The sequence below is a fragment of the Lissotriton helveticus genome, chromosome 3_1 (assembly GCF_964261635.1).
Source record: "Lissotriton helveticus chromosome 3_1, aLisHel1.1, whole genome shotgun sequence".
Classification (NCBI taxonomy): Eukaryota; Metazoa; Chordata; class Amphibia; order Caudata; family Salamandridae; genus Lissotriton; species Lissotriton helveticus.
Window position 1 is genome coordinate 1,072,973,495 of NC_136061.1, and position 18,195 is coordinate 1,072,991,689.

The 18,195-nt window shown below is 41.3% G+C and overlaps 1 protein-coding gene across 2 annotated transcripts in view; it reads left to right on the forward strand.

Annotated features, from left to right (window-relative positions):
- LOC144823278 (sodium channel protein type 2 subunit alpha-like) overlaps positions 1-18,195 on the forward strand; it is an 859,818-nt gene that overhangs the window by 779,548 nt on the left and 62,075 nt on the right. For both annotated transcript variants that reach the window (XM_078681635.1, XM_078681634.1), the window contains exon 25: positions 17,673-17,777. In XM_078681635.1, the coding sequence (XP_078537761.1) occupies positions 17,673-17,777 (105 nt within the window). The remainder of the gene's footprint in view (positions 1-17,672; positions 17,778-18,195) is intronic.

The following is an 18,195-nucleotide window of genomic DNA, read 5'->3' on the forward strand; positions in this document are numbered from 1 at the left end:
TCCGTTTTGGGCAACCTTGTGTGTATTATATATATTACCTACTGGCGGTCGCCAGTAGGTATATATAGTTAGGATTTTTTCTCTATGGGATTTTTGAAAATTCTATGTCTAATAACTTTGGCGTTTGTGGACGGAATTGGCTGAAATTTTCAGGAAAATGGCCCATTTTGTTTTTGAGCAGCCCTTGAAAATTTGGGGGGGTTTCGTCAAGGGGGGGCCGAGAAAAAAGGGGGGTCCCAAAACGTGTTTTTAACATTGAGTTTTCCATAGGGCGGTTGGCCTCACTTTTAGCCCGAACGGCTGAATGGATTTGCACGAAACTTGGCAAAATTGTAGGGACTGGTAGCCCGATGTGCCTTTTGTAGGTCTCAATATATGTGCTCCAGTGGATTTTGAGAAATTAACGTTTAAAAAAAGATATATATCTGTAACAGCGGAAATGGCAGCGTCCCAGGACGCGTACTTTTCGCGCAACGGAGCTTTGTGAAGCGAAGCTGATTGGTTCTCCGGCGTCTGTCAACATTCCAAAAAGTCCGTAGCGGCCGCCATCTTGTCTCTCGGTAGGATCGAGAGACAAGAGGAGGTCAAAACAAAGGGGGAAATAACTATAAGGGGGCATAGTAGATCCTCGCTGACCCCCTAGGTTTGATGTGGAGGTTTTAAAAGGGCCCCGCGGGGCAAAAAAAAATAATAATAATAATAATCGAACGGCTGAATGGATTTGCACGAAACTTGGCAAAATATTAGGGACTGGTAGCCCGATGTGCCTTTGCTAGGTCTCAATATATGTGCTCCAGTGGATTTTGAGAAATTAACGTTCAAAAAAAGATATATATCTGTAACAGCGCTCCGCTTCGCGTAACGGAGGTTTGCGAAGCTGATTGGTCATTCTGTCACTGGGCTATAGTTGGGCTACATCTGGCTGATATTTGGGCTACATTTGTTTTTTTGTGTGTCTGGCGGCCATCTTTGGGCTACATTGGGCTACATTGGGCTTCATTGGGCTACATTGGGCTACATTTGGGCTCCAACATATATATAGGCCAATGTAGCCCAATATATATTTTTCAAAGTTAATTTTCGTAAAAACCACTGGAGCATATATCTTGAGACATAGCAAAGGCACATCGGGCTACCAGTCCCTACAATTTTGCCAAGTTTCGTGGAAATCCATTCAGCCGTTCGAGCTAAAAGTGAGTCCAACCGCCCTATGGAAATGAAGGAAATGAATGGGTAATTTGTAATTAGCAAATAGCTAATCGCAAACTAGGAATGGTAAAGAATCGCTATTTATTCCTTAAAGTTCGCTATTTAGGAAATGCAAAAAACTTTGATGATACATATGGCGGTTCATCTCTAACAAGATAAGAAGCATAGGGATACATTTATGATGACTGGCGCATCACCAGGGATGTGTTAGTCATTCTGTGCCGCTGTTCCGTCACCTATGGTGTGCTGCATTTACAATGCCAATTATGTATGCTTAAAGACATTACTGAGAACAGAGACAAGGAGTCAAAATGGATTTTGAAGAAAGGTGGTATTATTTCACCAAGGACAAGGGGTATTAGGTGTACATTTACAGTTAGGAACAGCACTGTAAAGATTAGATCTTCTGACAACCCAGTGGCACTTGGTGCAAGGTGCTATATACAATTTAAAGTGAAATAAAAAGGTGCAAGTGCTTAAAAAAAAAATTCCTGTTATCGCATTCATTGCTGACTGCCCTCGCCAGATGAGCCTCCGCCTTCTGTGCCCTCTATTCTTCAGACGCTGCCCAACTACGTGAGCAGACCCAGGACCTCACCGCGACCAGCTATCGGCGCAAAGTTCCCCCGAATGCCACAAGCCACGCATCCCTGCCTGGCTTCCTCACTGTATTTATCGACAACCCCGTCCTGATGACGATCCCGACCAATGGGGATCGAAACGCCGTCGACCACACAGCTTGATTTAAAAGACGCATATGACACATTCAGCTCTTACAAGAAACTAACCCTTTCCAAGTGATTGTAACTTGTATTGTAATTGAAGCTGTAATTGATGTACACTATATACTCTATGCGCCACCAAATGCTGTTTTTTAAGCACTTGCACCTTTTTATTTCACTTTAAATTGTATATAGCACCTTGCACCAAGTGCCACTGGGTTGTCAGAAGATCTAATCTTTACAGTGCTGTTCCTAACTGTAAATGTACACCTAATACCCCTTGTCCTTGGTGAAATAATACCACCTTTCTTCAAAATCCATTTTGACTCCTTGTCTCTGTTCTCAGTAATGTCTTTAAGCATACATAATTGAAATTGTCTCTCAATAATACCTGTTGGGAACTTGTTTTTGTTTACACAACCTACCCATCCCAACGTGGTTTATGGGTTTCCTCCTGTTCTTCCTATAAGCATTTACAATGCGGCGCATCATGGGGCAAAAACAGCACAGATGCGTGATGTATCTGTGCCGTAAAGGTGGCGGATTGCTGGAGTTGTATCGCAAGTGTGATGAAGCTCCAGCAAGGGTCGGGGGTGCCCCTGTCGCAGGGTTTCTGTTCTCACACAGAACTGTGGACAGAGGATTGGAACCTCGGCGAATTAGGGTGTCCCAAAACTCACGTTAGTAATCAAAAACTCCTTAGCAAGCTAGGTACAGTGTCACATTGGATATAACAAACTCTCAATGTTTAGACAATCCAGAATATGAACTTATAGTACCTCAGGATACGTGGAACTCATGAACAGTCGGTCGTTATATATTTCTTAGAAACCAGAACATGGAGTTAAGAAGAACACATGTGTATTTGAAATGTTTATTTACTAATGCCGTCTTCTCAGGCGTAGTATCTTAGATAATACAAGTACACATATTATCAGTAGCAAAATTACCAGCATAGTTACTAGTACATAAAAAAGCGAATGGTGATAGTATGTTAACATGCTGTAAATGAATAAGAGTTAGCAACACTTATAAGCAGCCGCGGGCCGTGGAGGGAGTTACGGTGAGGCAGGGAGGCGGGGAGGGGGAGAAGCAGGGTGGAGAATACAAGTACACATATTATCAGTAGCAAAATTACCAGCATAGTTACTAGTACATAAAAAGCGAATGGTGACAGTATATTAACATGCTGTAAATGAATAAGAGTTAGCAACACTTATAAGCAGCCGCGGGCCGTGGAGGGAGTTACGGTGGGGCAAGGAGGCGGGGAGGGGGAGGGGCAAGGTAGAGAGGGCTCCACCCTGCTTCTCCCCCTCCCCGCCTCCCTGCCTCACCGTAACTCCCTCCACGGCCCGCGGCTGCTTATATCTCACCCTCCCTAATACACATATTATATTATTTGCTAAGAAGGTCTCTTTGTGTTGGTTTAGGGCGTGCCCATACTTTAGTGTCTTAGATTTGAAGGAATCACATCAGCATACACCAGCTCTCTCTTCATGTGAACCGCATTAACTGTTGTGTATGTGTGTTCGGCAAAGCAATATAAAACCCGCCTCATGCCCAGAATTGGCAGAAGTTGCACTTATGTTATGAGTATGAAGTCGTGGAGATCAGACCTCATAACAATTCTGTATCGTGTTGTTCTTGAAACTTTAGCACTCGCTGTACAGATATAGTTTAACAAGCAAAGCAGATAGTAGAGCAATAACATATTATTCTCATGTAAACCACGATGAACTACTAGGTGGAAAGCTAAAGCAACAACTAAGTGTCGTGTGCAGAAGTTGCAAAAAAGGAAAAATGGCGTTTAAACCGGTAATGAGCCCATGCTAACTTAACACGGTGTAAAGATATCCAGGACCTAGATGACACCTCCCCATGATCCGGAAACGAACTGAATAAGATAATAGAAGTGCCATCTCATGAGAGCAGATTGCAAGTTTATATGTGGACGGTCCGCAAGGTAAAGCATTAAAAACTAGGAAAATTTAATGCTAAAGAAAAATAAAACAGCCTAGTACTTTATCGAGTCTTAAGCCAATAGGCAAGGTAAATAATAAAAACTTGACAAATAAGTCAATGAATTGTCAATGAAATGCTAGTACTCAGCATATCAAACATGAAAAAGGTCTATGACATAACTGTGTATGCAAAATAAGCTGCAACAGCCTCCAATAGGAAGTCACCGTCTTCATCCGAAAACAGTTCAGCCATCCAATTTAAAAGCGGAAAAGAACATACGTGCTCTCCCAGCACCGGATCCTCTATCACCATCAGAGGACAGCTCGGTGGGTTTTCAAGAAAGCTCTGTTCCAAGAAAGACTGTGCTGCCGCCAGTAAATTCCAGGGACCAAGTAGTCCATGCATCAATGCCACAGCCATAATCCTTTCGCCAGGACAAACCAACTCGTGAGTAATGATAGGAGTCATCAGCTGATTAAAGTCGACGTCAGGAGAAACCGGTCCGCAGAGACACAAATCAATGGCCCAATCGAAATCACAGGTCAGGCAGTGAAATACAGGCTGGACACAGGTGAAGTAGGAGAATCGAAAAGATAATCCATATGCCGTGCTTAATATCGCCAACGGCATTGTGCCATAATATTCTAGCATGCGATTGCGGAACAGTGTCAGCAGCTGCAGGGTGGGAGGTTGCATAGGAGGGACATCCATATTTAAAAATGTAAAAAAGCACAAGAGCGTCCGCTGGTAATGCAAGTAAAAATGCCAATCCACGAACCAGAGTGGAGAAAATAGAATGAAAGGAAGCAGGGATGACGCCAAAGATTTTCTCAAATGAAGTCACGAGACCACTGGTAACAACTTTAAAAAAGTGCGCCAGGGCCTTTGTGGAGGATGCGTTAAAGATAGTCGGAACCATCTTGCTGAAATTGAAAGGCAAATCTGAATTGAAAAGGGTCTGCACCTCTGTACGGGTGTTCGCTATGTGAAGCACGAAAGTTTCACGGGCCGAACTCAAGGCCACCTCTCTCTGAGACAAAAGAGCTCTTATTCTTGCCATGCCGTTGAAATCTGTCCCAAGGTTGGTATTTGTGGCCAGATTGAAAACTCCCTATGTTCATGTGTGGGAGGAAATAGAACATTTCTGCAGCAAATAACCCGTTCACTTACTGTTACGATAAAAGGAATACTTTTAATTAACTCAGAACAATCTTCATTATTGAGCATCAAATAACTACCATTTTCCAACAACTTGAACGTGGGGATGATAGCAGGAACTGGCGTGCCTTGCAACACGCAAGCCATATTTGGTCGGTGTTTGTTGCATGAACCGTGTAACTGTATGTGCCTACACATTAGTGAATGATCTGGCGACTCAGTGCATTCCTCTCCATTCAGATAAACTTCTTGATCATCTTTGAAACATCTGTATGTGTATGGAAGCGACCAGACCTCATGAAGAAAAGCACTACCTAAAGGTTCATAACGACCTATTGGTATATATTTCATACAATTTGAAAACTTATATAAAGCAAAAGGCAGCGTTATTAAACCGTGGATAAGGCACGTTGCCAAAAAACCCGCAATCCTCTGCTGATGATGTCACTGAGCATGTCATGAATGATGTAATATGTGACATCATCAGCAGTGGATTACGGGTAATAGTATCTCTAGTTTACTCCCCTATAGCTGTCTTTCTTTTAACATAAGTGTCTGTTTCCTTCCCTTATACTTACTGTTTTTGGTTCGCTTCCGGTTCGCGTACCGGCGAGCGAACTGGGAAGCGAACTAAGAGAAATAGAGGTTGGCACAGTTCCAAATATTGTACCAATTTTTTAATAACGGGGAGGTAGTTCTGAAAAGAACTTTTTTTTTTATTGTTTTTGTTGTTTTATATTTTTTTATTATTTTTCGGAACATTTTTTTACTTTTTTTGAATTTTTCTGAACAGTTTTATATTTTTTGGGGTTTTTCTTGGAGGGGGCAATGAAAACGATTCATTGTAAAGGGCTCAACAGGAGCAACAAAACAAAAAAAGAAGTATTTATTATTTTGGGCGTTTCGTACAAACTTGCATATGATAGTCAATAGCTCTGTTGATCAGAGTGATGCTTCTTTCTCCGTAGGAAATGAATCCATCGCAAAATACGCAGATGTGTTTTACTTCACCAAATTTCATTTGTATATTTGGCACCATCTCCCTGCCCTCTGGTCCCGTTACTTCCGGTACAACAGATCTTCTGGCCATAATAGGGAGATTATCTAGGTCGTTCCGAAACTGTGCAGCACTGTAGTTGTTAGGATGCCACCTAGTCATATGGCGATGCATTGTGTAGTTTCCGAAACTGTATTTTTTCTCGGTTCCTCTGGACAGTCTATCTTGACATATAAGGCAAGTTACGTATCTTGCATTTACTTTTTTCTGACCTTTGGGAATTTTAAAAAATTGCCAAATGAAGTTTTCTTTCCGGTGAGACGTCCTGGGCTGCTCAGGCAAAAACTGCCTCTCTTCGTGCTTGTCGTCCTGTTCCTCTTCTTCCTCTTCTTGTTGAATTATAACTTGAGCAGGTGGTCCACTCTTCCTTGGATGTGGTGGAGGTGGTGGGGAAGCACCAGCTGAAGCTACTAAAGAAGCCATTGCTCAGTGATCACAAAGGGTCTTTCTCTCACAATGATGAAAGTCAGAGTGAGGAAAGAAGGAGGGATTTTCATCATTTGGGAAAAACAAGAGTTCTCAACCAATCAAAAGTGTTCATTTTAGATTATATGACCTAGTCTTACATCATTAGGAAACCAAAAGTGAAATGAACCAATGAAAAGTGTTATTACCAAGTCACATGACTTGCTGTGTTTACGTTAAGCGCTTTGCAGGGCCTCCCGGTTTGCTTCCAGAAACCTGCGCTTTGCGACTCGCTTCGCGTACCAGTTCGCTAACGTAGCACGTCATATGACGTATCACGCGAGAACGTGAAACGTCATGCGGACGGGAGGCGTCACGATGTTGTTTTCTAACACGGCACTTGCGGTAAAGAAACGTTTACCGGCTCGCGGTCTATTTCGCGGCATCAAGGTCAGCTAACGGGAAGCTTCCCGATTCGCGAAGCGGGAACGAAGAAAAAAAAATATTTTTAAAAAAAATTATTCATAAACATATAAAATATATTTTTGGATTTAAAGAAGAATACATTTTACAGCTACAGATATTAGCTGTTAAAAAACCAATGAAATTCACAGAAAAAACCATAGGTTATAGACCATATATAGTTAGGAATTAGCATTTACAAAACCTTGAAAATTCACTGAAAAAACCATAGGTTATAGACCATATATAGTTAGGAATTAGCATTTAGAAAACCTTATTTTACTCACACAAAACCATTGAAATTCCATATATAGTTAGTTGCACTAACTATATATCGCGCACCCGCAATCCACTGCTGATGATGTCACATATTACATCATTCATGACATGGTCAGTGACATCACTGATGACATCACTGATGACATCTCAAATGACATCACTGATGACATCATCTAGTGTCTGTGTGTTTTTGTAAAGTTTAAATACGTTTTACATATTGAAGAATGAGTGGATGTATGGAAGACTGAGTGTGTGTGTGGCTGGCTGGGAGGTGTGTGACTCTGTGCATATCAATGTGTACTTGTATCAGTGATTGTATAAGAGAGTAAGTATGTGTTAGTATATGTGTGAAAAGTATGGTGTTCTGTGTTTAACTATAGATGAGGAAATCGAAGTGTGATTGATTCTTCACAGGACTGACTAGGTGTATGAGTGCATATGATAGTGTTCTAATAATAACTGACTATGTATGAGTAATTGTATGGGTGAATGAGTGAATGTGTGTGTAGACGTACGAATCAGTGAGTGCGTATGTAGTAACTGGTATTGGTGTGTCATGATGTCATCAGTGATGTCATTTGAGATGTCATCAGTGATGTCATTTCAGATGTCATTAGTGATGTCATCAGTGATGTCACTGAAGTATGGTGTTCTGTGTTTAACTGTATAGATGAAGAAATGGAAGTGTGATTGATTCTTTACAGGACTGACTTGGTGTGTGAGTAACTCCATGGATGAGTGGCAGTGTGTGACTGTCTGCATAGGTGTATGAGTGCATATGATAGTGTTGTAATAATGAGTGACTGTATGTATGAGTGATTGTATGGGTGAATGAGTGAATGTGTGTGTAGACGTAGGAATCAGTGAGTGCGTATGTAGTAACTGGTATTGGTGTGTCATGATGTCATCAGTGATGTCATTTGAGATGTCATCAGTGATGTCATCAGTGATGTCATTTGAGATGTCATCAGTGATGTCATCAGTGATGTCACTGACCATGTCATGAATGATGTAATATGTGACATCATCAGCAGTGGATTGCGGGTGCGCGATATATAGTTAGTGCAACTAACTATATATGGAATTTCAATGGTTTTGTGTGAGTAAAATAAGGTTTTCTAAATGCTAATTCCTAACTATATATGGTCTATAACCTATGGTTTTTTCAGTGAATTTTCAAGGTTTTGTAAATGCTAATTCCTAACTATATATGGTCTATAACCTATGGTTTTTTCTGTGAATATATATATATATATATATATATATATATATATATATATATATATATATTTGTGAGTGTGTGTGATTCTAAATGATCATTTTTAATAAACTATTTTGAAAATCATGTATTTTTCTACTTTCTGTGGTATTTTTCTACTTGTTGTGGTATTTAGCAGTGCTTGTTTTTGAATGGGTGTAAGTAGCCTGGATGACTGGGGGCGGGGAGTGATGGTAGTAAAAGTGAGCGGGCGGCCTTTTTCAATTTTCGCCTAGGGCGGCAAAACACCTAGAAACGGCCCTGCCTCTGCTTGATTCATGTCTGGATTTACCAACCAAACCCAGTCAGGGGGAGTTTGCAAAATAAACACATAATAATGAGCTATAATCAAATAACACAATCCCAGCTCCAACATTCAAGGATCACACAAATACTGTAGAACCTCTCTGCCAACAATGAGTTCAGAGAACGCTTTTACAACTCAATGCACCATTACGTGCGAGACCAAAGAAATCTATATTCAGTTATAATTTAGAATGTAAATAGTCTTGTGACCACACCTATGGGATTGCAAACCCAAGGTGCAAAAGGAACAAGACATTCTAAAGTTGAAGGATTGGTGGGCAGAATGCACTGCTGAGGTTTTATCATATACTATTTTGGATTGTACTTGCCTATGTTAGTGGTATGAACTAGCAGCTGGCATGCTCTGAAGCTGGATGAAGGATGAACATCAGTTTCATGCAACTACAAATATAAGGATGATTACTTTGATTGCTTGTAAAGTCAAATCCCCCTTTAAATGACAAATGCCCATTGTCAGGGGCAAATTAATGTACGTGCATTTTCTAAGTTTACTGTTGTTGTCCCTCTTTGGAAGAAACACATTAGGTACTAAGACTGCATTAGGCAGAGTGTAGCATAGCTTGAATACCATTGTACAGAATCAAATCAGAAGTGCTTAGCCTGAAGATGTTGCACAGTACGTGAGTTATTTTAAAAATCATTAGACCTATCATAACGCATGCCACCTTTAAAATGGCAAAGGTGGCTGGAGTTTCCAAATTCACTTTTGCTGACGAAAGATATGACTCATATTTATAGAACATTTGTTGCAGTGTAACCATGCACAGACCAAAAGAAACACACGCAGCACATATGTCATTAGTGGAAGAATAGGAAAGAACTATTTTTTGTGCTAGAAAAATAGACTCAAACCGAATACTTCCCTTAATAGAAACTCATTGGAGCTGTTACAAGACATAAAGGGCTCCATCACGATGTCAGTCGACCGACATCAAAGGTTTACAGTCTGACCGCCATATTATAATGTCGGTGGTCGGAGTTTAAACCGGTCAGTCAAACTGACTGGCTTCCGATGGGCCCAAGGAGCTTGTCGGCCAGTCGGAAGCAATTGTAAAAGTTAGAGCTGATGTGAATTTTTTTTTTACTTTAGTTCTTTTATTTTCAGTGGAGTGGTTATATTTGCATAGCCTTATTGCACTTGGTATAAAAAAGCAAAAGTAAAAACATTGTAATTTTCAATGCCAACATATCTAACTGTATATGTGTTTAGCCAGAGCTATATTTGTTGGACAAGCAGAGCGAAGAACTATTTATCGTTAAGTATGGTTATGTGCTCAATATATTTTTTGAGGTTGGACATGGACAACTTGGTGTTAGGGGGTCTCTCGGCATGCAAACTGCATAAGGAGGCAATGGGCAACGTATACTTGCCACCTTCTGATGAATCAATGTCCCTCGTCTCTTGTACAGAGTTTTGTGCTTGATAAATAAGCATACAATTAGACAGTTGACATACTGATGGAATTCATAAATGCATCAATGCTAATATTACAGTTGAGCTGTTGAGTTGGGTTATTTGCCTACTCTGGTGAGCACTTTTTAAAGATCTGTATGAGTGTATTCAAAGCCACCTCGTATCTGACAACAGGAAGCTGTAGCCCAACAGCAATACGAATATAAATTGAACGACTGTTAAATGAGAGAGATGGGAAAGTGCTGCTAACACCTGACATACGGATATGGTTGTGTGGGGAGCATCATTACTAAATGATGCTGTTGACAAATTCTCACCTGTTGGCACCAGTCAGAAGGGTGGGGTCAGGGTATTGGCAGATATTGCTCAATTGCAATGAAAGGGTAATAATTAAGTCTGGGTGGTGAACTCTGCTCCGCTCGTGGAGTTTGCAGAGATTTCCACACTCGGCTTTACTATGAGCTCGCGGAGTTCTAAAAACGCGGAGCGGAGTTTTTTCCTTGCTCGCGTTTGTCAATGTCAAGTTGGTGAGCGTGAGCAAGGAAAATCCACCTTCCAGCGAGATTTTTCCTCTTTCGCAATTGTCAACTTGATATTGATGATCGCGAGCCTGGAAAATTAACCTCCTGGTGAGATTACTCAACGCAGGCGGTCAGATTTCTCATTGCAACTGGTCATTTATGCTTGCGACCGCTCACGTTGAGAAACTGTCCGTTCGCGTTGAAAAAGCTGCCGCTCAAGTAAAAATGTACTTGAGCGGCAGAAAGGAAGCAGTGCCCGCTTGCGCTCTGCATGGTGCCGTTTGCGATGATTGCACAGTGCAGGCAAGCACCTGGCATTGAAAATCACTGTGAACAGCATTTATCCAATGCACTCTGCCGCTTGCGGAGCTTCATGTAGCGCTGCAGAGTTTTTTTGCACTTCGCGGAATTATGCGTAGCAGAACTCCTCGAATTCCACCCAGGCTTGGTAATAATATGCCCTCCCATCACATCGCAACACCGGATAAAAGCTGCAAAATAACAGGATACTGATCATTAATAAGCACTGGGTATTAATACACATGCCACCACCCCCAATCGCTTTTTATAAAGAATGGGTGGATTTGGTTATAGGTGGGTACTTGATTATTACCAAACACTGGTTGTTGACATGCCCCCCCCTTGCCAATTGAGCAGGAACGTAGAGTATGGTTATAAATGCCACGGGACTGGGTGCTATTAAATATTACATATAAGCTACCCGCAATCAACATGTTCTGCAGCTCTCTTAGCGAGATTGGATGAGCTAAGAAGTTGGATACAGACTCAAACCAATGAATATAAAGGATCTGGAAAGGTTTTGCTTGATTGGGTGGATAGGAGTGCAGACTAGATATTAGTCAGTATAGGTGATAAATGTGTATTGTACCTCCTCAGATTAACTACTGGTTAAGGCAAGGAACATATAAGGAATATTAAAAGCTTGTGGTTGGTATTATAGATAGGTGGGTACCAACACATCATCTGATGCCCCCCTCCCCTGTAGTTGAAGCTGGCCGGCTAAGAGAGCGGCGAGGTTCCTGCTTTGGGCAGTAAAGTGACAGCTACTGATCGGTATATGTGTCACACAGCTAACAACTAATTTTAGCACCCACTGAGTTGGAAGAGCATGATTTAATGGCAAATTATTAATATTTTGATCTGTACAAATAAGCAATAGATATTTATTTTCCCTCACCTGTTCCATTGCTATTGGAACCAGCCAGGGTGGGAGAGTTGAGCTTGGGCCTCTTGGCGGACAGGGGACCCTGCTCCACCACATTCTCCGCCATCCTCAGTCAAAAGGTGCAATTTTCTTCTAGCGAACAAATGGGCGTAACCCCTGCTGAAGACCTTTTGGTGGTGAGAGTGAAGGGGCCTTTGTTAAAGCTTACTCTATATGCTCTACAATTTCTGATGTCTCCTCTTGTGTGGCTCTGGGTACTAGGACTGCATATGATGTTGATTCTTCTGACGTGCAGTAAAGGTCGAAGGTGTCGGTGAGAGCAACTACCTTTTTAAAAGGCTCCAACAATTCTGGGAGTGAGACTTGGGGAGGGGGTTGGGGCTGTTTGACACCAACTGTAATAGACGAAGTCTGTTGTTATGTACAGCAGCATCCATTATCCTTGACCGCTTGGTGACAGTCACAGTGCCTGTCATAATACAGGGCGTGAGCGTGTTGTGGAGTGGAACTGCTGTGCCTTTCTCTGTGTGAGGTTGAGAAGGCAACACTTTGACACATAAGTAAGTCTGACTATCGCATAGCAGAACTGACTTTTGCTTGAACACGCTTAGCTCGTAGACATACATATACCGGTGAAGAAAAGACGCTTTATCTTATAGTGTGCGCCTGGACTCCTAATACATTAGTAGAGGTCTCTCAGGTCAACCTGGAAAATTAGCCATGCATGTGTCCAAAACACTTGTTCCACTGCCCGAGTGGTTTGATTACCGCCATGTTTACGGTGCATCCACCAGTCCAGTGGCATCATGGCCAGAGTTGCCAACTCTGGAGCTGGGCAATTCCAGTTCGAGTCTTGGAGCAGCTTAACATCCTGTGATTCTTGTTTTAAAAAAGGCAATTACTGAAGGCCATCATCCAAATCCCAAACTTAAAATGCCTACATATGCTAAAAGCAGCACCACAAGAATGGAAGACCGTATGGCGTAACAGCTAGAGCTGCCAGCTTTGGAGCTGAGGAGCAGCGTTCGAGTATCCAGGTTGACTCAACATCCGATTCTGACCTGATTACTCGATTTGCTGTGCCAAATGTATACTAACAGTTTAAGCGGTGTTTGCTAAATGTAACCAAATAGTTTAGGTGGCCTCACGGAAAGTACTCGAATAGAGTTATAAGCCACTGTAAAAAAGCATTGGCCAATGCAAGAAAATATGCTATAGCCAATGGAACTGGAGGAAAAGTAAGTGGGCCGCACAGGAACCAATAAAAAGTCAGAAAAGAGTGGAGGAGTGATGTAAACCCTTTGAAGGCCATACCTAAAACAAGCCCGATTTCCCTTAAAAGGAAGCCCAAACTAAGCAAATATGCTACTAGAAAAAGCCGAACTGACAGTGGAGATCAAAAAGTGGAAAAAGCCTAATTAGAAAATACAAGCAATGGTAGGGGAGTCACTGTGGGGGAGGCAGCAGTATAAAAAGGTAGCAGTAACACAACTGTGGCATTAAGAGGAGGTGGGAGGAAACAATTTATATTTGAATGAAAGCAGCTGGGGAGCCGAAACTAAACACAGACAAACAGTAACCGAGTAGGAAACCAAGAAATAATATTCCTCCATAGAACCGGTAAAGAACCATAGCGGAAAGTGATAGTACTAAGTCCCTGCTCTATGGGAGGAACAGAAGAGTGAAAGGAGGGACAAAGAGGCAGGACCAACCGCTAGCAAGCAAGGATTTTTAAAGGACACTGACATAGACAAATAAAAAGCACGCAAAGGGGATGCACCTGAAACACACAGACTGATCACAGCAGGTCTGGAAGAGAAAGTGCATGAGCTATCAAGCTCGACCTAAATAGGGGCATTACACAACTTGGTTGCGAAACAGAAATTACCCTACACAGGTAAGGACTGTACACCTGATGGCTCAAATCTGCAAACACCTTACGAGAGATTGGTGTACCACTCTATGAAATGCTTCAGACAACACGGTGCCAGTCCAGACGACATCAAATTACAAGTGCACTGTGGAACAATACTGGGCTGTAGACCAGTGGGCTAAGCAACATCCAGTAGGATGATGAAAAGCTAAAGTTGACATAAATAAATGAATCACAGACAAATTGGCTTACTCTGTCATGCAGAAGATGCTAGGGATGCTTTTCCAAGGGAACTTAAACTGGCACCATCTCTGCAGTGACACTTGCCAATAGGGAATGGGCTGGAAGGAAGGCAGAAATGTCACTTCGGAAATGAGATTGTACATCAAAGATAAAGGACATTGATCCATTTCAAAGTACCTGACTCCTAAAACTAATGGGAGGGCAGTGGTCCACAGCTTTGCGCAAATCCAAGTAAAGCGCCACAGAAGAAAAAATACTGAAGTTGAAACAATTCACACACCATTATGTCCATCACCATCATTTGAAAGCAGGAGTCAAGCTGCTGCAAAAGCTACTTTCATCCACGCTCACAATTTCTTTTCTCAATACAAACCAACCAATCAGAGAGTTTCCTGTCATTCAGGTACAGTCACCAGTCAACATTAAAATTGATCCATTGCTTAATCAATCATCTAGACAACAGAGGCCAAACATTTACCTACTTCAATGTTGTATTGCCGAATTAGAGCAAGGCCAGCATTGCACATTGGTGATAGCATACTGGCATACCATACACTGCTGGTTTAACTTTGACAAAGCTGTGATAATTGCTGACATATGAAACACTCTCTGGATAACTTGGTTACCATCACTTCTCCCCTGATCACTAACTATGTAACAGTAATGAATCACATCATATGCTGTCAGGAAGCAACCACTATATGATTTAAGAGCACAACATATGAATGCAGTGGTTGAAGAGGTAGGTACATTGATGAAATTGAGTTCCTAAGGTTTAAAACAAGTAGTGGAGATTCACCCACATCTTCATTCTGATGTAATTAGCGATACAAAAGAGAGACAGGAGGACATTTTTACTTAGGGGTATGCAAAAATAGCAAATTTAGCTTTTGTGTAATCATGCTCAATTTCAGTAAGGTATGCAAAATTATGCGTAAATATACAAAACCAAAACTGCCTGTGGCGTTGTATTTTTGTGTGAAGTGCATCTTCATGTCCATTTTGGATGTGAGGATGCATTTCACACTTAACAAAATATGCCAAAAAAGCATAAGCACCACAAACTACATCTGCCTGTGTACTGTCATTTGCTTTGTTGCTGTGTGTAAGTCAAATTTGGTATAAATGTTTTCCCAGAATGGTGTGTAATTATATGTTCACAAAATAACATGAAATTACTGGAATTACACTATTCCATTGTAGGACATAAAAACCTCTTGTAACTTAGGACTTACACAGGTGACTTTTGGTAGCGATATGGGGGTACATGTATTAACTTACTAGTCTTTAGCATGCACATTTAGTCTGACAAACATGTGGGCTGATTCACAAAGGCATGAAAGAGTGCATAAACGAATACTCCTGTAGTACTCTTCTATGTTACTCCTAAATACCATTGTGATTTAGCCTCAACAAACCTAAAATATGATTAACATGGACATAATTGAAATATTCATATACAATTAGCATAAATTGAAATAATCTGGCATTTCTGTTCTTTTACTAAAAGGTAATTGCATGGTTCCGGACCAATGCACAAAGGCATGTGACAGTACATAAGAGAGTTTTCTGTAGTACTACGTCCCATACTCATAAATGCTTTTATGATTCGGCCCAAGAATATTTTAGTAAATGGCTTCATCAAGGTGGCCATCCAGTGTTTGCTGTACCTGCGCAGGTGACCCAATATTCAAATAACTAGTCAAGTTCTGGTTTATTGCTGTTAGCATAGTCATGACAACATTCAATGCGCACAAGAGAAATTTGTTTCCAATTGTAACCACACAACCCAATGATATCATCTCATGCATACATTTTAAAAACACAGTGACATTCGAAACAAATACCTAATAATATTCAAGTAACAAATAGACATACTTCATAAACTATAAAGCATCCTTAGACCTCGCTCCAAACTATTTTCATAGCCAAGCCAGCATTTCTTTGACACGGTCCCATATCACTGAGTACTTGATTATTCTAGCACGATATTGACAATAAATGTTAATGCATTACTTACTTCGGACCACTTATTTTGTTAGGTAGTCAGGGCCTCATTATGATGTCAGTGGGACTGGTCGTTGGTGTTGGTCCCAGCGGTCAGACTGCCACATTACGATGTGGTTGGTCCGACTGCATGAGTTGAGGGACCAACTGCTTTGGCTCTGAAGGACTCAAAGAGCCCGTCGGCCCAGCGGATGGCACCGCCATAGGGATAATGATGGCTCTTTCCTTCTGCCTTTCTATGGTGGTCCGACCGCCATAGAAAGGCAAACGGAAAGGGACTTTGGGGGACACTAGCAAGGCCCATGTCCCTCCATGGCCTGACCATGATGGGCCTGGCACTGGAGCAGGTGTGTTTAAAAACATGCCTTTTCTGGGTCGCAGCACAAGCCTCAATGCAAAGAGGTATGTTTCCAACCACCTCCTTGCGGTCGGATCCTAATTTGGCAGCCGGGATCACTGACTACCTGTCAGCCAGTCCTTTTACCTCAACGATGCCTGTCAGATGCTCGTCCAACCAGCATCCTAATCGGACCCATAGTATTTAGTTGAGAACTGACTTCGAGCAGTAACCAATTGTATTGTGACTCATGGTAGGCTCTTATGAAACAATGTCCACATTCCGGGGAGGCGATTGACCAACACCTGAAATTGGCAAATGAGCTGAATAAGCGTTGAACAACCATATTTCTATTTTAAATACGTTTGTGATATTTGCATATTGCCTTCATTATTTTTATTACAGTATGATGTGCAACATAGCATAACATAAAGTTACAATACATCTTTTTATCACCTACTACAATAACTCTTTCTGGTGTGGAAGATATTTCAACCTGTTCTTTTATAAGCCAATGCAGGTTCTACAAAACCTTAAATGCCAAAACATAAAGGCTGCACCTGTTGCAGGCTGGTGCTTTGGGGTTAAAAGGCACCCCATATGTCCTGGATGTATATACATTTATACAGACCGACATGAGGGTGTTTCATTAAGATTTTTACAGAGTAATAGATGCAGCTCAGTAGTGCAGGAAATGGAATTACTCTGGAGAACGTCATCGACTGAGATCCCACATAGCAGGATCAGAAATGGTCAGCAGTAACTCAGAATCACAGATGGTTGGTATGTCGTTGCCACACTTCCAAACCCCCCTGTGGCAAAATCCCATGCCATACATTCCTGTTTTGGAATACAGGCTATTGCTGGATCTGTAATTTTTGTATTGTTGCAATTATGAATGCCTGGTCGTGTTTTCTTTGTGCAGAATAATTGTTCTTCTTGTGTAGCAACTGCTGTTTCTTTGCACCACCATGGCCTGGATACCGTATCTCTGAAGTGTGCGCCATGTAAACTAAAACATAAAACATATACATACTCCAACATAAATATTGAGAATTACTTCTGCCATATTATGTCATGCATATATTGAACCTGTGTACATCCAATTATGCGAGTAAAGGCACAAAGGATATTGCTTATGGCGATGGACCTCCATTCGACTAACAAAGTAAATTATTTGTGGGTTAAAAAGTCTACTGCAAACTTTCTTCTGTGCTCATTCTTATAACATGCTTTGTTTTTTTTCCTATACTTTGGAGGTCAAGACATCTTCATGACTGAAGAACAAAAAAAGTATTATAACGCAATGAAAAAACTGGGATCCAAGAAGCCACAAAAACCAGTCCCAAGGCCAAAGGTAAAACAGGTTTTATTTGGGATGCAGTCAGTGATAGATATGCATATTGTATCAGGAGACAGGTGACACATCAGAAGGTCTAGACAAAGAGGAGACTGTGTCATTTCTGAGCACCACATAATCATGCCAAGATTTAGCACAAAGAGAACTGACCTTTTCTCTTTCTGCTCTTCTGGAGCTCATACATTACTCAAGGAAGTTTTGTTACAGTTGCAGGTGTTTTGTTAAGTTCTAGATTATCCATATCGAAATGGTAGGCACTGACATGCAGGTATTAAAGAAGGTGCTATCCCCCCTCACACCATAGCCTTGATCAGGTTTCCCTCAGGTGTTTACATGTAGGAGGAGAAATTATCTTAATCTGATTGTATTTCAATTAATGTTATGATTGTAAAATAAGATGAGTTGGCATGTAGTT